At 37.7% G+C, this 21,205-nt stretch overlaps 2 protein-coding genes across 9 annotated transcripts in view; both read left to right on the top strand.

Moving 5' to 3' along the window:
• cand1 (cullin-associated and neddylation-dissociated 1) overlaps positions 1-8,810 on the top strand; it is a 39,879-nt gene extending 31,069 nt beyond the window's left edge. For both annotated transcript variants that reach the window (XM_073059569.1, XM_073059568.1), the window contains exons 10-15: positions 944-2,437; positions 3,435-3,530; positions 4,127-4,296; positions 4,389-4,553; positions 4,997-5,104; positions 6,215-8,810. In XM_073059569.1, the coding sequence (XP_072915670.1) occupies positions 944-2,437; positions 3,435-3,530; positions 4,127-4,296; positions 4,389-4,553; positions 4,997-5,104; positions 6,215-6,439 (2,258 nt within the window). In that variant the 3' untranslated portion in view covers positions 6,440-8,810. The remainder of the gene's footprint in view (positions 1-943; positions 2,438-3,434; positions 3,531-4,126; positions 4,297-4,388; positions 4,554-4,996; positions 5,105-6,214) is intronic.
• A 3,427-nt stretch (positions 8,811-12,237) lies between these two features.
• Positions 12,238-21,205, top strand: part of LOC140734896 (uncharacterized) — a 114,021-nt gene continuing 105,053 nt past the window's right edge. For 6 of the 7 annotated variants that reach the window (XR_012100636.1, XR_012100635.1, XM_073059567.1 and 3 more), the window contains exons 1-4: positions 12,238-12,298; positions 16,115-16,213; positions 16,929-16,986; positions 19,891-20,143. Coding sequence is in view for 5 of the 7 variants with exons in the window: in XM_073059567.1 (XP_072915668.1) it covers positions 12,281-12,298; positions 16,115-16,213; positions 16,929-16,986; positions 19,891-20,143 (428 nt within the window). In the remaining 2 variants the exon portion in view is untranslated. Of the gene's footprint in view, positions 12,299-12,908; positions 13,380-16,114; positions 16,214-16,928; positions 16,987-19,890; positions 20,144-21,205 lie in introns of those variants that run through there. The other variant, XM_073059565.1, reaches the window with a different exon arrangement.

The raw sequence follows: 21,205 nt of genomic DNA, 5'->3' as shown, positions 1-21,205 counted from the left end.
CATTGAATTGAATATGGATTCCGATTCTGTGTCAAGGTCTGGCTGGCATATCATTGCCAATTTGGTATAATGCTAGGCATTACTAGTGTGCATGCCCTGATGAATCCATTAACAGAGTAGATAACCATATGCTAAATGCTGGTAGATCCCATCAGACCATTGGCTATAATAATTAAAGTTTTGCTTATTATTTTCTTAAGTGGTTGAAAGTCAAATGTCAATTTATTTTTTTTATAATTTATATGGAAATCAAAACGTGTATTATTAGTGTGGGACCCCGTGGGAATTTCACCTGGAAAGGAACATTAATTAGGACAAAGTCAACATAGGAAATAGAGATTTTGCATCTGCAGAAATTTAATAAACACAAAATCAAATAAAGGGAAGATAAAGTCTTTAATAAAAAGGATGAAAGAAATGCTTTAGCAAATAGCACAAAAATATAGATGTAAGGAGCTATTTGAAATCATTTTAATATGACAGTTAATGGAGCAAGGTTTAAAACTGATATTATTTAATGTTCCTCTTCTAAATATTTAATTCAGATTGTTACATTTGTGATTTATCCGAAGGAGTATAGTGGGTTTACAAATTGCTGTAAATTGATTCTGCTTTTGGCAATAGCAAATAATATTTATATTTGCATTGAATACAGTTTTTGACATTTTGATAAATGCAATGGTAAAGGCTGATTGTTGGTGCAAGGTCAACAATTGAGGAATAAATGGACAGTTAATTTGCTAAATCCAAAAATAGCAAATTGCAAATGTTTTCTCATATTATGAAATATGCATATTTCTCAATATGATCCTTATGTGCTTCTGAAGAAATGCATTAGTATATTTGCTTGAGATATGCTAATATTTTTCATACATTTTTGTAAATTGTGTTAAGTTTATTCTAGACTATTATAGCTGATGTTGGCTTTTTTTTTCTCTTGCAGGAATAATCTTTTCCTTAAATGATAAATCTAGTTCATCCAACCTGAAGATTGATGCTCTTTCATGTTTGTACGTTATCCTTTGTAACCATTCGCCTCAGGTCTTCCACCCTCATGTAGATGCCTTAGTTCCACCGGTTGTGGCTTGTGTAGGTGATCCTTTCTATAAAATCACTTCAGAAGCTCTTCTTGTAACTCAGCAACTTGTAAAAGTAGTAAGGCCTGTTGATCATCTCTACACGTTTGATGCTGCTCCATATATTAATGACTTATTCACTTGCACTGTCAAGCGATTAAAAGCTGCTGATATTGATCAAGAGGTGAAGGAAAGAGCCATTTCCTGTATGGGGCAGATAATATGTAACCTTGGTGACCATTTAGGCAGTGATTTACCTAGTACACTGCAGATTTTCCTGGAGAGGCTGAAGAATGAAATTACTAGACTGACGACGGTGAAAGCCTTGACATTAATAGCTGGATCTTCTCTCAAGATTGACCTGCGACCAATACTAAGTGAAGGCGTACCAATTTTAGCTTCGTTCTTGAGAAAGAACCAGCGGGCATTGAAGCTAAGTACCCTTTCTGCTTTGGACATCCTAATCAAGAACTATAATGACAGCCTGACACCTGCTATGATTGAAGCAGTCTTAGTGGAGCTTCCACCACTTATTAGTGAAAGTGACATGCATGTGTCACAGATGGCCATAAACTTTCTTACAACCTTGGCCAAGGTGCATCCTTCCTCTCTTTCAAAAGTCAGTGGTTCAATTCTTACAGAGCTTATTGGGCTTGTTCGGTCCCCACTACTTCAAGGAGGAGCTCTCAGTGCAATGCTATATTTTTTCCAAGCCCTTGTTGGAACTGGAACTGCAAATCTGGGTTACATGGAGTTACTACGAATGTTGACTGGACCTGTTTATTCACAGAGCAACGCGTTGACTCACAAGCAGTCCTACTATTCGATAGCAAAGTGTGTAGCAGCGCTAACACGAGCCTGCCCGAAAGAAGGGCCAGCAGTGGTTGGGCAATTTATCCAGGATGTAAAGAATTCCAGATCCACCGATTCGATTCGACTCCTGTCTTTATTGTCCCTTGGAGAGGTTGGTCATTATATTGACTTAAGTGGGCAAACTGAGCTTAAGTCTGTTATTTTAGAAGCATTCTCTTCCTCAAGTGAGGAAGTGAAATCTGCAGCATCCTATGCCCTAGGAAGCATTAGTGTTGGAAACCTTCCAGAGTACCTACCTTTTGTTCTGCAAGAAATAACAAGTCAACCCAAAAGGCAGTACCTGCTTCTGCATTCTCTGAAAGAGATTATTAGTTCCTCTTCAGTTGGAGGTCTCAAACCCTATGTGGAAAACATTTGGAGTTTGCTGCTGAAACACTGTGAATGCGCAGAAGAAGGAACTCGAAATGTTGTTGCAGAGTGTCTGGGGAAGCTTACTTTGATAGATCCAGAGACATTATTACCACGGCTTAAAGGGTACTTGGATTCGGGTGAGTTATTTCTTCAGAAAAGTGTGTTTTGACTTAGATTGTAACTTAGTAATAGAGGGTAGATGAAAAGAATAGAACTTTGCAATCTTGTTTAACTCTAGTAACCAACTATTGATCCTATGAAATGCAGGTAATCATAAATTCCATCTTTGTGTATGATATATTTAGCTGTTAATAGGAGTAAGTACAGTGTGTGATGATAGCAAGAAATGAGAATGAAGTAACATTTGAATACAATAATGATAGAGTTTAAACGTTTATGAATGATGTGTCATTTTTCAGCCTGTGCCACAAACTCCTATTTTCTAGCCCCTGAGGCTGAACTATATTGCTGCATTGTTAGTCATCTCATGCAGCACATCAGGAATATAGAAAGCCCAGCACCTGTAGATTCCCCTTCATGATGTACACAGTCTTGATTTGGGCAAATATCACTGGTCTTACATCATTGGATCTAAATTCTGCAAGCTCCAATTGAGCAGTGCAGTGGAAGTGCCCTTACCTGAACTGCAGTAGTTTAAAAAGGTGGACCATTTCCATCTTCAAGGGCAATTAAGGATGGGTAATAAATGCTGGCTTTGTTAGTGTCCATATTTTGATCAATAAATCTATTATACAATAAATCCACCTTCGATTCTGACAGCTTGAATATAATTAACTTAGTTGCTTCACTTCTGGGAGCTATGCATTTAGTTGCTGTACCCTCAAACTCAGGCATTCATTGTGCCCTTTTGCCATTTTGGCCTTCACATCCCTTCAAAGCCCAAATCTTTAACTGATCTTTAGGTTGGTCAGTAACATGTTTTGTAGCTCTCTGTTAAATCCACGTACATTTGTAAGTAAATATTTTAGAGGAATCAATTTCAGTACAAAAATATTAATGTAGTACAGTATAATAAAGTATGATTCAAACATAAACTCCAGCTGTTAAGTATTAACAAACATTTTATCCATCATTCTGTTCATGATGTGCTTTGATTTTGTTACTCTCATATAGGGTCTTCTTATGCTCGAAGCTCTGTGGTTACAGCTGTGAAGTTTACTATTTCTGATCACCCACAGCCAATAGACCCTCTGTTGAAGAACTGCATAGGTAAACATTTCATTTTCAGACCCTTTGCTGTTTAAATTTTTTGCAATACCTCTATATAATTATTTTAAAAGCTTCCGTATTTGCCTCACTTCAGCATACTGGCTAAGATTATACCCATTAACACCCATCCCCTGGGACAAAGTACAGCCATTCTATACAATCTATGGGTGCAGCATCAACTGGAAAATGTTGTGTGGTATTCCATGAAACTATTCTCCTGAAGACCCAGTGGGTAAAGGCATGTCTGTTTCACCCAAAATAAATGAGGGTTCATTGCAAACTTCTGCTGCATTGAGTGATATTCATTGGCTGCAGTTATGTTGCTGTATGAGGCATTAGTGCCATTGTGTGGGATGGGAAATGGTGAGGTATGGTCCTCCCTGCAGATTTCAGTTGATTAACTTATTGGCTAATGTAAGAGTGCAAGTGAAGTCTCTGCTGCAATTGTAATCTGACCATGGATGCCAGAAATTACTTGGGAGAGTTGGGTATGTGACTATTTCGAGTTTGGATTTATGATAGCACTCTAGTGATTTTTGGAAAGACCAAAAAAATTGTAGATAATGCATTAATTTTTGTCTAAATTGCTTTTTCAGGTGATTTCCTAAAAACATTGGAGGATCCAGATCTCAATGTTAGAAGAGTAGCTTTAGTTACTTTCAATTCAGCTGCACATAATAAACCATCATTAATAAGAGATCTCTTGGATACTATTCTTCCTCACCTTTACAATGAAACAAAAGTTAGAAAGGAATTAATAAGAGAGGTTTGTATATTTAATTTTAAATGACTGCAATAATTTTATAAAATTTGTACATCTAAGCCAGGCTTTGTCGTATTCTGTCTGTTGTTTGACAGGTGGAAATGGGACCATTCAAGCACACTGTGGATGACGGTTTAGATATTAGGAAAGCAGCTTTTGAATGTATGTACACACTTCTAGATAGCTGTCTTGACAGATTAGACATTTTTGAATTTCTAAACCATGTTGAAGATGGACTCAAGGACCACTATGATATCAAGGTAATAACCTGAATCTCATTTATATTTTCCAATAATGATTAGCAGCTGTCTGAAGCAAAAGTTGATGGGTATTTTACTTTGCAGTTGTCACCAGTGTTAAATATTTATTTCAGCCTTTGAAAATGTTCACTAATGTGTAGTTTTCCACAGATATTGGGGAATAAAGATAATGTAACCATCTGTTTATTTTGCTTCCCTTTCATGGTGTGTGAAGGACAGTTTAAAATTTGGTCCATTTAAAGATAAGACGTAAAATAACTATTCATTGTCGTGCCTAAATATCAGTGTTTAACTCATGGCTCAGGTACACAATAACAGTAAAATAAAGTAAAAGGAATTTTGTGTACTGATTGTGTTTTTTAAAAACCAAACAATAAATTAAAGACTGGTTAATTAAATCATTGTCAGTAGAGCTCTGTAGAAACCTACTTTTTATTTGACAGATGCTGACTTTCTTGATGTTAGTACGGTTGTCAACTCTTTGTCCAAGTGCAGTTCTGCAGAGGTTGGACAGGCTGGTGGAACCTTTACGTGCTACATGTACAACAAAGGTAGGATGATGTGCATAAAAGTTACTTTGGTAATAAAGGTTATTGGATTATGTTTTGCTGAACATGAATGTAATTGTATTCTTGGTTTTCTAACATAGGCAAGTAAGGAATTACTTAGTCCTGGCATTCTGTAATAGTGCTTAATCTGAGTATTGGTGTTTTTGCCTAAAGATATTTTGATTTCTACTGTATTGACCAGAGCTTAATCCTCCAGTGACTTAAATGTATGTCAAAGAAATTATGTAATTAGTTAACTTGGATGAAAGTGTCCACAGATTGTGGTTTTTAAATTGATATTCATTCAAAAGGTAGATATTTTGGAAAACATCATGCTAATCTGGTTTGAATTGACAATTCAAACATACCAAAGTTGGTTTTTATTTTTCTTTAATGTCAAGTCATTTTATGCTAGGAGTATGACAAATGATATTATTTTTTCATAGGACTAATTGCAAATTCTGACTGGATTAGAGGATGGTGATAGTGTTATAATTTTACTTTTTAAGATTAAGGCTTTAATTTCAAAAGTTAAATTGGTGTGTGCTGGATGAACAAGACTAACTTGCAGTCAAGGCTGAAAAACTGAACATGTGATCATTAAACTTGGAAAGCATTCTCTGAGGCAAAATGTACACTGATACTCTCCTTACAAATATCATCGGGCATGCTTCATCCTAAACCAAAGGAATGTTGTCAATATATTATTTGCTCTTTTCCCTCCTGTTACTATTCTTCTCTACAACCCAGAAATAAATTTATCATCCAATATGTTGAATTATAAACCAGCTCAATTTTGAAAATTAATATAATTATGCAATTCCCTTTACAACCTTGTGATGACTTGTGCATTTATGCATGGCAAGCTTTTACGAGAAGAAATATGATAAGAATGTTGCAGGATAAATATTGATCAGGATACCTAGGGTAATTCCCCAGCTCTTCAGTCGTTGTCTCTCAGTTCTGCACTGGCTGTATCAGACTAGAGTTTTGTACTGAAGTCTCTGAAGGAGGATATATTTGTATTAATTTGATCTGAACAACATTTAAAGTTAAAACAGAATCTCTGGAGAATGTTCAGAATACTTACTCTAGTGATATTTCCTCTATCAGGTAAAAGCCAATTCAGTCAAACAGGAGTTTGAGAAGCAAGATGAACTGAAACGCTCAGCAATGAGGGCAGTTGCAGCATTATTGACCATTCCAGAAGCCGAGAAAAGTCCACTCATGAGTGAGTTTCAGTCTCAAATAAGCTCCAACCCTGAACTGGCAGCTATCTTTGAGAGTATTCAGAAGGACTCATCTTCTACTAGCTTGGAGTCGATGGACACTACCTAACTCTTCTCTTCCAAAGAAGGAAACTCTAATTTTATTGTTGTAATGCACTGGATTTTCAGTCAGTACACAAGCAAAAAAATAATCTGTACTTTGAGCTTTAAGCTTATGAATTTATTTTTAGTTTCATGGAAATACATTTTTGTTTATTGTTGCTTTTTTTTAGTGTTTAACCCAAACGGTCCTTGTAGTTAAAAGTGGGAAAAAGTGTAAATTTCACAGAATTTTTCATTGTCATACCACATCCAATTCAGCAGTATTTTAAAAAGGTAAAACAATTGTAGAAGTAGATTGTGTATAGATATGCAGTAAAGATACTGGTGCGCTGAATGAATGAATTTGGAATATAAATGTTGAACTTTACTCCTGGGAGATGATCATTAAGGAGACTTCATGACATTCACCTTATTGTTTGACATATTTTGTAAGGATGAAAGGTCTGTTTATCTGTCTACTGTTTGTTTCAGCTTGCTAAACAATAGTTAAAGAACTCTGCATTGTGGAAATTTATTATATTAAAATGACAGTTCTTAAATTGTAGATTCGTACTTTCTGTTCTTGAAATAACACAATTATTTCCATGAATGCTTCAATACTCCCTAAACATTCCATGTAATTTGTATTTTTATTTAGAATCTATATTGTGAACTCAACATATTCTCTGCACCACTAAAGCCTTTTTAAAAATTTACTCTTATACATTCAAGAAGTTTTTTTTCCAAGTTGAGTCTAATAAATCTGCACTGAAGTTCTAGATTCGGTCCAATTCTAATACAATGACATTAACTTGAGAAGTCTCATTTTAGTCTGGCTGATCACAGCATTGGAGTAAATACTAATTTATACATTCCTTAAAGCAATTTTGCAAAGGCAATCTTGCACATCTGAATAATGGGGTCATCAATTTTACTTGAACTGAATTTCTTTATTCAATCTGTGTTATTTAGGAATCTTGGCATATATATGCTTATTTTGTTGATTGCTGGAGCCATAATGAATGGATAAGGTATTGAAAAATACTAAGCTTAACTTGATTCAGGTAACAACTTGCATTTAAGTACTTCATGTCAGAAAACCTCCCACATGGTTTTCTGACAAATTAAAAGACATTAAACAAGAATTTAAGGGTAATGAAGAAGACAGGTGGAAATTAAGAAAGATGACTTTAGAGAGGCTGTTTTTGAATGGTACAGGTGATGTGGAAGAAAATTAGATTGGGTATGTGCTTGTTCATTTGGGTGGGAGTAAAATTGTGACGCATAAGGGAAAGTCATACTGTTCTTAATTCTACTTTAGGTATACAAATTCTAAGAATGTTGCATTTGTCATTTGTTACACCTTGTGTATATAATTTATCTACATTTCAGAAGATGACTCCACTACAAACAAATGATTTATTACATATTTCCAGTGATTTCCTAGTTTCCATTGCAGTGTTAACATTGAGTGGTAGGGCTTGTTCTTTAATACCTTGATAAATAAATTTAAATTAAATAGCCATATTCTGTAAGCTAATGGCCAACTTGAATAGAGTTCTGTATTGCCGTCAAACAGATTTGTTTGCTTCAAGTGGCTACAATGGCTTTTTCATTAATGGCCAAACATCTGTTTTGTTTAAAGAGATAACTGTTTATTAGTAGCAAATCTATTATAATACCATTTTCCCCTTTAGGATTAGATGAGAAGAGAGGGAACAACTTTTTTCTAACTTGCTATTTTTAAATTCAGCATTGCAAATAAACTTGCTGTGCAGCTAAGGTTTTGATCCAAGATTAGTTTCTAAGACTGGATTACATTTAATTTATACTATTTGAGTGGAAGTGCATGGGTTCATTCATTTATCTCTGAACTGCAGATTATAATTTCACTTTTGCTTCTTTGTACAAGGACCTGTACTTCCCCAGATTGTTATTGTGTTTTGTACAGCAGGTATTTTAAATATTACTTGTTGCATTAATGATGATCAGTAATGTTTTTGAGGGGGGAGTAGTGCAAAGATGGAAATGGATTTGTTATAATCTGCTAAATTGTACATGTTAGAATTTAACATTCTGTGAAGTCACAATTTTGTTTGTTAGTAGCATTCATTGATGCTACTGGTGGTTCTGAAATATGCATTAATGTCTTTGGTTTATTCACTTTAACTGTCTGTCCAGAGATTTGCAATTCTTTTTGGTGAGTATGGATTTAGTATGTTGGGATGTGTACATTTTGTTGCTGATGTGTTTAATTTGGTTCAAATTTTTGGTCTGCTAACAGCCGAGGAAATACAGATCTGCTTACAACAATAAGAGAAAGAATTGACCTTTTGAGTTGTAGTTCACGGCCAATGCATGTTTTCTTCACAAAATATTAAATAAATGTTTTGAAAGAATGAATGGCTGTTTTAAAATCTGTCCAGTTACAACATAGGATCATTTCTTAATATAATTGTACACATTAAGAACATATGGAGGGGGAAAAAAGGAACTTGAATTTCATGATTTAACTGGAATTTCACCATCTTTGGCACATCTGTACATACTAAGATACTTCACATCTACAGACTTGATCAGAACGAATATACTTCAGTGTTGTCAGTTGTGTGGGGAAAAATCCCTTTAAGCTACTTTTTGTTCTGATGCAGTGATTGTTGAACAGTGCATATCAAAATCTCCTTTCTCATGTCATATGCCAAGGGGTTCAATTTATTATTTCAAAAATGATATATGAGGCAATACTCATTCACTAATCAAAACATTGGATGTCCTGACTCATACTGTGTATAGAAAATACTGTACTCCTTGGTTTCTTAATTGGTTCCTAAACCTTTGACTTTTTTCACTTGGAAGGTCTAGGAACTTCAATCATCAATTTTCCCATTCTTCTATTGCTGAGCAAAACTAAGTACTTTGAGAATGTCCTCATTCTTGATAAGTTACCTCCTGAAGCTACAGTAATTAACATCTTGGGCAAGTACAGATGGAAAATTAATGCTGTATTTGCCTGTGGCTTGAGAACACTTTAAAGATGCTTGTCCCTTTGGTCAAATATAATTAAAGTAGTATTTGAATGTAGCAATTTAATTTGTGACTACAGCTGCCACTGGCAGTACATTTCAGACTCTAAATCACTGCCCATTTTTATACAAAGCAAATTGTCATGTCACTTCAGATACTTTGTACCATTTTTCATGTGACTTCTGATAATTATTTCTCGGAACTTTCCCACATTGATTGAACTTCATGTGCTCTGGTTGTAAGGTGGTAATGTTCCAACACGAGGAAATCTGCAGATGCTGGAAATTCAAACAACACACACAAAATGCTGGTGGATCACAGCAGGCCAGGCAGCATCTATAGGAAGAAGCACTGTCGACGTTTCGGGCCGAGACCCTTTGTCAGGACAGTGCTTCTTCCTATAGATGCTGCCTGGCCTGCTGCGTTCCACCAGCATTTTGTGTGTGTTGCAATGTTTCCAACATTCTGGTTCTTAGTAGCATTCCTGAATCTATTGATGCTTATGACTGGGGCTTGTACAATTCTTTTCTCCCTGCACATGGCAACCCAGAATCCATTTTGTTTGTGTTGGGTGCTTTATCCAATTTATGTACTACTATCCCTAAGTAAACATTTTTAGCCATCCAAAACCTCAATTAAAACTTCCTTTGGTGAGATTCCAGCAATATGATCGTTGGTGAAGACTGATGTAAAGTAGTTAGGTACCTTAGCCATGAGTAATTTCCCTTTTGCTGTCACACCACTTTTTCTTTCTAACTTGTAAGGCTGGTAAGTGATCACTGAATTTATGAAATGCTAGAGGATGTATATTTGAGTTGCATCTTGGTTAAATGAATCTGTTACAATTTATCTGGATTATACATAATATACATATCAGCGTGTCACTAATAACTGTATACCTTAAGGAATAAGAGTGAAATGCAGTGTCATTCTGCAGCTGGTGGATCTCCACAAAAAAGATGAGTTTTGCTTGGCCAAGTATATGAACTATGCATGGTGTTTTGCTGATTCTGGTATAGGTACATTAACTGTCCATGTGTCTGTGGTTGCTAGTTGTAATGCTGTAAGCACCAATGCCCTTGAATGAAAAATCCTAGAAAAAGTTGTGGATATGGCCCAGTCTGTCACTGGTAAAGCCCTTCCAAGCATTGAACAGAAGAAGGTACAGGAGCCTCAGGACTCACCACCAGGTTCAGGAACAGTTGTTCAACATTCAAGTTCTTGAACCAAAGGAGATAACCTTCACTTGTCCCATCATTGAAATGTTCCTACAACCAATTGACTCACTTTCAAGTATTCTCCATCTCGGGTTCTGGATATTAATTGCTTATTTATTTTAATTTTTCTTTATTTGCACTCTGGTTGAACACCCTAATTGGGGTGCCTTTCATTGATTCTGTTATGTCTATTTTTCTATAGATTTGAGTATGCCCACAGAAAATGAATCTCAGGGCTGAATAGTTTCATGTATGTACTTTCATAATAAATTTACTTGAGTTATCTACCATGAGGACACATTTTAATAGTGTTTGCTACAGCTGTGATGTTTATTGTGGCCAGTGCTCTACCTTATAAATTGAAATTGAAATGTGGTTATCTGGATGGGTTGGTATAGCTTGGATTGACTATTATTATCTGCCATCTTACACCTATCAGTTGTTGAAAGGCCTGGTTAGCGTGGAGATGGAGGGTCTGTCCCTGCAGTGTTGGGGGGGGGGGGGACTAGTGGGATGTATATTTAAAACGGAGACAAGGAGAAATGGCCTAATTCTGCTGCTATATCTTAAGATCTTATCTTCCTCTTCCCAAAAGTTCAAGTCCGGAGCACTGCGATGGTTTTGTGACATTGAGGATGCTTTTTTTTAAAAAGCTAAACAATTACTCTGAATATAATGCAAAAATAACTTTGAAAATGTTGGAGAGACATAACGGGGGTGGTGGTAGTGGTGACAGTTTTACTTTATTCATTGTCTAATAACTTTAGGAGACAAGAAACGAGTACAGACTGAGAACCCTTTATCCGAAAATCTCCAAAATCCTAATTTGTTTTTGAACGCTGACATGAAATGGAAAATTCCACAGGGTGCTGGGAAGACTCACCACAGACAATAGAGAAAGGGCCCAGTTGGTTTTCACCAGCCGGTTTCACAAAATGTCTCGGCTCGGAATGTCGACTGTTTACTCTTTTCCACAGATGCTACCTGGCCTGCTGAGTTCCTCCGGCATTTTGTGTGTATTACCTTAATTATATTAATGGTATGCAATAATTACTGTTAGGTGCTGGTGTGTAAGACAAAGACTGGACTGCTTACATGTCGGTAAATTTCGAGTCGGGAATGATGGCAACGCCAAACATCTACTGACCGTCCACCTGGGCGCCCGAGGTCGTGATCGTTTACCTTTCTGGTGGTTCAATGTACACATTGTTTCATGCACAGAATTATTACATATATTAAATAAAACTACCTTCAGGATATATGTACCATATAAGCTGTAAATGTAATATACTGTAAATGGATTTTGTGTTTAGCAGGGATCCTTGCAGGGATAGCAAGGATGAGATCCTTAAGCTATCTCATTATATAAATGCAAATACTCAAAAGTCCGAAGCATTTCAGGTAAGGGGTGCACAACCTGTATACACCTCCAGCTTTTCAATTTCTTACGGCACGTTTGCTCCTGCTTCGAGGGTATAGTATGTGACTGACGGACGGTCACGCCCAAAGCGAACGAGAGGCGACTAGGATTTGATCAATGTTGCGTCTGTCAGTAGCTTTCTAAAGTCCAGAGGGTTACAGGGCATTCTAGCAGAACTGAGTCAATAAATGCCAATCTCGCAGAGTGTATGTTGGTCAACTTAAAGGTATTTCACAATTGGTATATTAGAAAAGCTTATTGTAACAGTCTGGAGTTTGTTAGTTAAATTAGTTATATTTGTCTTGGGCAGTCCCTTGGAATTGTGGATCTGTTTTCGCTTTGCTTTCAGTATGGTCTGTCAAGACGTGCGGTAAATCACCGGGAAGGTGGTGCCTGATCTGGGAGGGAGGGCAGGGGTTTAGCATTCTTCGATCGCGTACCCAGGGTTTCTGTGTGTTTTTGGATGTTTGGGCTTGACGCTCTCAGTTCTATCCCGAATATTCCTCCCGACTTTGAACTTTGTCTTACACAAAATTAAGAGCTTGTCAGATAATTGTAGAATGTCGGCACTGTGTGTGTATTGGTGGGGTCTAATGCGGGATTGTAGGTTGGATTTGGAGTCACTGCATATTTCTCCGTGGGAGGTGGTTCCCGCGGGTCTCTTCCTGCCCCCTAGATCTCACCGGCGGCTGGACCCTACGGAATCTCACCTCTGGCGGTCAGCACAAACACTGCCGCACGGCGGACTCTCGCGATACTCTCTACACTTAGAAATATAAACTTTTATAAACTTCTCTGCCGCAGAGTTGGTTTTCGGTTGAACGGTACAGATGAGGCGCCTTTTCCGGTGGGTGGAGTCGTTGTTGGGTGGTATGCGGTTGGATTTGGTAGGAAGATTCTGAAACAGCTAGGTTCGACACAGTGCAAGTCCAGCGGAGCGTAAGCCACGCTGCTGAACTGGGGCCATGCCCGCAAAAACACCCTAATATACACAGCATGATGGAAGGCGTAACCAGAGGGCATGAGACACCTATCATGCTCAGCGTTTAGCAAATGTTCTGTGCACTGGGTCCAACCGATGATCGGGTTTTATTGGAAGTCATTTACAAATGTCACAGCAGCCGTCATCTCGCAACGTCGACGTTTTATCCGCTGTGATTTGAATGTACAGGGTGGAAAGGGACCTATCGAGGATGGTGCTTGGGTTTGAACAATTGTTTAAGTAAGTGCCCAAGCGATTATCTCTGCTCAGAAATAGGTGATCGTGGCATCCGCTGCTGCTGCTAAATCAACGTTACATTTTAAAGGTAGGTCGAACAGCTGTCCCCATTCTAAAATTATGTTTTTAACATCTTTGGGGTTTAGACGGCAGATTAATTACACCGAAGCTTGCTCTCATCTGCTTTTGTAAAGCTAGACCAACCTTTCGGTCTGAGAAGCGTGGGGCACTTGTTTCCACGTGAGTACAGAGCATTTTGCCAAAATGCTGTATATAACACAGAATGAAGTGGAAAAATTACTGGATATAGTGTAGTGTACAATAAATGTTAGCAACTATTTGTGTTGGATGGAGAAGAGTATATTCAAGAAGTCTAGGAAAAGATTAACAGTTTTCCTTGCATTTTGTAGCAAGATGAACAGGAACAGTTGTTTTTTTAACGCTTATTTCGAAATCGGTCTATTTTGGTGACATATCTGCAACCACAAAATCACATCAAAGCTCCTTCCCAGCATTCACACTTACATTAATAACCTTGGACATGGAAATTTGTCTCTAGCAATGAGCACCCTTCTAGATTTGAAACAAGATAACAGTGCAGCTTTCTGCTGAAGAGTCTCAAATAAGTCTTCCTCTAATGCCGAAACCATAGCACACCTTGTAAAATAGAAAAGTACTAAAGTTCACAACCAGACATAAACCTGAAGTCAACACACACAAAATGCCGGTGGAACACGGCGGGCCAGGCAGCATCTATAGGAAGAAGCACTGTCGATGTTTCGGGCCGAGACGCTTCGTCAGGACCTGAAATAAACCTGAAGATACCATATTTCACATTAAAAAGTTTAAATATGAAAATACAACATAATGTTTTCCGGAAGTGGAATTTCAAGTGGATTCGAAAGTCTGTAACTGTTTTCAAAAAGAAGTTACTGCATGTGATTGTAGTTGAGTGTTGCCCTAGAGAAGGTGCTGAAGTTTGAACTGCCGCAGCCCTGCTAGTGAGGGCCTTTCCATAGTGTTTTCAGAAGGGTCTTCAGGACATGTTTGTGGTGATCATGAAGAATAGTTGTTCCAATTCTGGATGGTATGTCATTTGGAGCTCAATTTGCTGAATATAGTGTTCCCATCTGCCTGTTGTCCTCCGTATTACTGGCGATTACAGATTTAGTGGTTGTGATATAAGTGACCTTGGCAAGTAACTACAACACAGTGCAGTTTATAGATGGAAGGACTGCCAATTTTCAAGCTGTTTCGTTCTGGGAGGTGTCGGACTTCTGGCGTTTTATTCGAACTACAATTTTTCAGGAAGTTGGCAAGTGTTCCAGTGTGATTGCCAGTCAAATGGTCTTGGATCAGCTCATGTTGCCACGATATAGAGGTGACTAGACCAGTTAAATTCCTGGTGAATAAGGAACACAAGACGACGATTGAATACTGTGTCATGGTACTCCATTGAATTACGGGGGGGGGGGGGGGGGTTGCTATAAAAATCCTATTCAAGGCAGCTGATGTTTGGAACTTGCATTGTCAGGACCTTGAAGTACCTAGGCATAGTGAGCACAATGCAAGGGAAACTGAAGAACCTTTACTCATGATTGTCTACCAAGTCTTTTTGTGCTATATCTGCCAGGTTGCTTGAAGGACATTAATCTTTGACATGGTGTTTGCAGCAGCGTCCAAGAGGTTAACAAAATCTCCATGACAAAGCAGGTGAATTGGTAGCCTCAATCACGAGGAAATCTGCAGATGCTGGAAATTGAAGCAACACACACAAAATGCTGGTGGAACGCAGCAGGCCAGGCAGCATCTATAGAAGAAGTACAGTCAACGTTTCGGGCCAAGACCCTTTGTCAGGACTATGAAACATCAACTGTACTTCTTCCTGTAGATGCTGCCTGGCCTGCTGTGTTCCGCCAACATTTTGGGTGTGTTGTTTGAATTGGTAGCCTACTTGCTGCTGTTGACGAACTAATGTTACCGTATGAAGAGTGTTTGATTGTTTTGGGCTTGTATTCACTGAAATGTAGAAGAAGGGGGCGCTCTCATTGAAGCATATTTTTATAGTGAGGGAGTCTAAGGCCAGAGGACACAGCTTCAGCATAGAGGGATGTCCATTTAGAATAGAGATGAGGAGGAATTTCTTTAGCCAGAGGTTGATGAATCTGTGGAATTCGTTGCCACGGGCAGTGGTGGAGACCTGGTCATTGGGTGTATTTAAGGTGAAGGTTAATAGGTTATTGAATAGTAAGGGTGTGAAATGTTATAGGGATATGACAGGAGAGTAGGGTTGAGAAGGAAAATGGATCAGCCATGATGAAATGGCAGAGCAGATTCGATGGGCCAAATAGCCTAATTCTGCTCCTGCCTATTATGGTCTTACAGAATGACATGAATTAGAACAGACTATTAAACTCAGAGCCTATGCAAGAAAAACTATTGCTGCTCTCACAATGGGAATATTTAAATTCCAATTATTTGAAGAAGTTACAGATTCTACAGCTCAGGTTCAACCACATTAGACTTAATAAGTTTCTTTAAGAGATTATGTGGATTTACATTTAGGTGGTTGGGGCTCAGTATTCATAAATAATCGGGTCTAAATGTGGGGAAGGATTATGCAAAGTACATCAAATAGCCAGTTTATTTCTTAATCTTACCAAAGTGCAAATTACTGAGTGACTTGTAAATGATTTCACTGAACTTTACTTTGTCAATTCAGTAAAGAGCGGTCTTACTCACTGCTAGTATTTTTTGTTTTTGAAATTTTGCTTTGTCAATTCAGTAAAGTGCTGTATTTTTGCATCTTCATTTATCCATCAGATTTTCAACATTCTTAAAACTATTATAAGAAAAAGTGAAAAGAGAGTTGATGAGAAGACTAACTTAAATAGTGAACAAAAACTGCTGAAGGAGATGTCTGTAAGTCCTATTAGATTATAAGTGGAAATAATAGTCTAAATTATTTACCTAATAATGTCGGCAAAATATTTTGGAATTCAATTCTGGCAATACTGTATTATAAGTTTTATAAAATAGACTTTTTCCTGTTGAAATATATTAAATTTTAATGCAATATCATTGGGGGTGTGTGGTTACTGTATCATTTTTTAACATTATTTCTGTTTGTCACTAAAGATAGTACTGTAGGTCTCTAACAATTAGTACCGTAATTAACACTGCACCTAGAGTCATCCCAGGCTTCAGCTGACAGTTGTGAAATCAGATCCACGTTTTCAGAATAAATTTAGTATTGAAACGAAAATCATACTTTTTATGCTAGAGTTATCTAAAGACTGACGATGAATATTACGTCAACTAAATTTTGTGGTTACTTTTAAAATATATTTATCAAAATTTCATACGGTGAGTAATGACTATATCTACCAGCATAAAATACACATTTCTGACTTATTATAAAACACAAGGGATTCTGCAGATACTGGAAATCTTGAGCAACACACACAAAAATTGATGGGGGATCTCAGCAGGTCAAGCATTGACCTGACTTGCTGAGTTTCCCCAGCATTTTGTGTGTGTTGTTCCTGACTTATTCAGCTTGTTTGTTGCACTTTTTCAATGGTACGATTCAGTATTTGAATACAGTACTGAACTTTAAATTTTAACATATTCACAGAATCCTATCAAACTGTACAAAAGACCAATAAAATCGCAGGGAAAGTTGAGAGTTTCAGGTAAAGTTGAATTTTATGAATTTTCAATTTTATGTAAGTTTCTCAAGGTGACTTTACCTGCAGAAATCAGTTCATTGTTGTCTTTGAGACTAATTAAAGTACTTGCATTCTTCATATTCTTATGAAAATATCAGGATTGGCTTGTTAGATTAACTACACTTGCAATAGTAATCAACAATTAATGGGAGATTTACTGTATTTGAAATATAAATACTGTGCTTTTTTAAGAATTCATTACACAAAACTATCTAGGTAAGTACAGTACTGTGCAAAAGTCTTAGGCACATATATAGTATATGTGTATAGAGTATATGTGTAAGGTATAGAGTGTAGTAATTTTATGTATTGTACAAAAAACTGTCTCATGTGAATGATGATAGACCTGATTCTCATCTAGGTTTCTTTTGTGGACTGAGTGTGGGAAAGGGTCAGGAAGAGGGATATTATGGTTGGGAAAAGGGGAAGACACAGGAAGGAGAGCAGGAAGCACCAGAGAGGCCTTCTGTAATGATCAATAAATGAATTGTGTGGAATCAAATGACCTTACCTGGTGTCTCAATGCTGGGTGTGTCTGCACCCTCACCAGCCTCCTCCCCCCTCCCACTCCGGCACACCTTCCCTACTACCTGTCCCACATTCCTCCCACAGCACTCCACCCTTGCCATTCCCAACATCCTTTGCTCCTGTCAGATCTACAAACTCGCTTTCTGCTCCAAGTTGACAACACAGTACTATGCAAAAGTCTTAGACACTCTAGCCTAAGACCTTTGCACGGTACTGTACATGGATAGGGGAGGTTTATGAAGCTAGGGTCCAAATACAGTCTTATGGATAGCTCACTGGGCAATACAACCAGCATGGTCAGGTTGGGCCAACGGGTCTGTTTCTATAGTGTATGACTCATGGACTCTAAGTGAATTAATTTGTCCTATAATAAAGTGTCCCTTTAAAAGTTTGTGACTACCTCATGATTAATAGCTGAGTATCTACATTCTCGATGCCGGAGAACTCCAGAGGTTCAAAACTTAGTTGGAGAGGATTTTCTGTCTCCCCATCCTCATTGGACCTCAAGCTTCCAACCCCATAGTCCATGTCTTCCCAAACACATCAAACCCATGCATTTTTCACTAATTTTGCTGTCTAAAATTAATCTACCCTTCACATTTCTTCACGCTCAAGCAGGGCTCAATTACCACATCCGACCAATATTACAAGCAAAATATTTTACCTGCAAATGCTGGCTTTTAAATTAAACGTCTAATTCATGACACATCCACCAATCTCGGGCAACAATACAGCCAGCAGGATAGATCAACTATCACCAGCCGCTAACACCATTCCAAGTACTCAAGTCAAAGGCAAGTTTATTGTCATATGCACACATACAATGCAATGAAAAACGTAGTTGCAGCAGCATCACAGGCACATAAGATCAAAAAATATAAATGAAACATTTTTATTCTCGAACTATATACAACCTTGAGATTCGTCTTCTTGCAGGCAGCCACAAAACAATGAAACACAATAGAGCCCATTAAGAAAAACCCACATGACAAAAGACCGTCAAATACATAATGTGCGGATAAAAAAGAACAAATCGTGCAAATGATAAAAAGTAAACAAATTAGATAGACACTTTATTGATCCCAAAGGAAATTACAGTGTCACAGAAATTACACCCAGAATGTTAACCGCTGAGCCCTCAAAAGCTGCTTGGAGCCAGTTCTGTGCTGTGCCAAGCTTGTGAATCCACCCCGATTTGTATACAAGCAAGAAGTAGAAGAATCCCCTGAAGTTGAGCATCGGAACTAACCCTGTGCAGAACCTGCCCCCCACACACAGCTCACACTGACAATCTGAAACACATCCTCAACACTTCCTGTACTGTTCCCTCAGATACCCAACCACAGGCAACTGAGGTGAATCAGTGCTGACCCTACCTCTCTCCCTTTCTCTCCAGTGCAAACTGTGCATGACAGCACTTTTCCTAGTCCCATCCAAGGCTGTAACAAGCCATACAAATCCTGTTCGGAAGTAATGGTGCTTTCTGAACTTGCACCCTTTCAATAAAAAAAGTGCAGGTTGTGACAGGTTTTGCAGATAGAAGTAGAAGTTAACTATCTTCTACATGCACGTGAAACTACAAATAAGGAGGGAAATGGACAGTTCACATATCAAGTTGAGATCCTTTGTTCGACCCAAAATGTTAACTGTGCATTTCTCTCCATAGATGTTCCCTGATTCCAGCACTTCGTGTTGCGTTAGAAACTAACAACTGCAGTCTTTTCTGTGTACATATCAAATCAGGTTTGCCATTGGCTGTGGTCCTTGCTGCCTTGCTTTGTTTCCCGGTACCCCAGAGGCTCCAATATAAAATTCTAATCCCTATGTCCAAATCGATATGGAGTTGTAGAGGAGGGGGGGGGGCGGGGGGGGGGGGGTTTGAAATTTTACTAACACTTGTGGAATGCTGTTGTCCTGGTATTCACTGCTAAATGGGTGGTTGAAGCAGGAAGCCTCATTGCATTTGAAAGGTACTTGGGTGAGTAGTTAATATTTTGCAAACAAGAATAATGCAGGCTGTGAGCTTGGAATGGGAACTGGGCTTGGGAGCTTCTCTGCAGCCAGAAAGGTTTTCTAATGAGTCAAAAACTTGTATCATTTAATATAAAATAAAACATTTTAATGTTGTGGCAAGTATGAAAATTCACCAAGAAAAAGATTCCAGTGCAATTCTGGGCAGAATTACCAATTCATTGCTAAGGAAAATGGGCAGAATTGCAACATTTTTCAATTCCTCTAGAGATTGTGGGAATAAAAGGTATGCTTCCTAGTAGAAATAAGAAACACAGATCTTGTTTTTTTTTTCCACAACTTTTTAAATATAAAAAACACATGTTTTAGATGACTTATTGGCTACATCAAAGTATCCTCCTAGCGGTGTTCCAGAAAACAGAACCAACATGCACACGACCATCCCACATCTTCCAAAAATCAACTCTGCTGTTGTTCACGAGAATGATGTAAAAGAACAGCAAGTGCCAATTTCTCATATTGCTGACTACTTTATGGCGAGGAAGAAAACTCTTAAATTGAATGGATTTCATTGGCAGAGGGATTATGTTCCCATGCCCAACAATCTGCCATTGGTAATAAGGTAAGAAATTCCATCTCTTATACCGAATCTGAAAATAGATCAGAATTTTCATCGTTTTGCTTTTAGGAATGTTTCAATATTTACTTTACTAGCCTTTATCTCTTAAACCAGAAATTATTTTTAATTCTGTTATCTTTCAACATTAAAGCTCATTACTTTTTCACATTTGCCTTCGTTTGATTTCAATAATTAATGCACAGGGCTCTTATTGTGTTGAACTTGTGTACTGGTAAGTGTAAATTTAGGCCCTGAAAATATGAGAACTTTTATTAATAATTTAACATACTCAATTCGATTGTAGTTTTTGATATTAGGTTGGTTAATCAACAAATTAAAGGCAATCACTAAATTTACAATGGAAAGTAATGTTTATTGAACAGTCTTTTTACTGGCAGCACTGTGAGGCAGCAGCAAGCAAGCTTGTCGTCACACTCTTAAAACCACTTTTCAGACCTTGGGTGCTGTCCATGTGCAATTTCTCCATTTACTTTGAATTTTGATATTCTTCCTGAAAATTCTTAGTTTTCCCTTGAGTGCATCTGTTTCCTCGCACATCCCAAAGACCTGTTGGTAGGTTACTTGGTCATTAAGTTGTTCCTGTTTCAGATGGGTGGATGAGAACTGAGGGGAGGAGATGTGGGGAAGAATAAATGACAGGACATGGGATTAAAGGGAACACTTAATACTCAGAGTAGAATTGAGGAGGTGTAGTGCAGCCTCCTTTGTTGTAAGGAAATTTGAGATATTAAGCTTAAGGATTTGATATATTATCTCAGCTGTAACAAGGTCAACATCTAAAGTACCAGAAGACAAAAAAAAGCTGTTTTTGAAGTAATATAAGAAACACAAAGCTTGAAAATGAACTACTTTGATTTTATGAAGACATTCATCAGCATATAGTTTAAAAAAATATTGCAGTGACCAAAATATTAGAAATCCAATAAGAGATGTGTTTCTTTCAAAAGATGGGGTGATTGGGTGGGTGGCTTTGTGTGTGTAGTATGATATCAGAATTTGTCAACTGTGAATTTCACAATATACAATATTTTTACATTTTGTTGC

The sequence above is a fragment of the Hemitrygon akajei genome, chromosome 10 (genome assembly GCF_048418815.1).
Source record: "Hemitrygon akajei chromosome 10, sHemAka1.3, whole genome shotgun sequence".
Lineage (NCBI taxonomy): Eukaryota > Metazoa > Chordata > Chondrichthyes > Myliobatiformes > Dasyatidae > Hemitrygon > Hemitrygon akajei.
The sequence above is the reverse complement of the archived record's forward strand: the minus strand, read 5'-3'. Positions and strand labels throughout refer to the sequence as shown.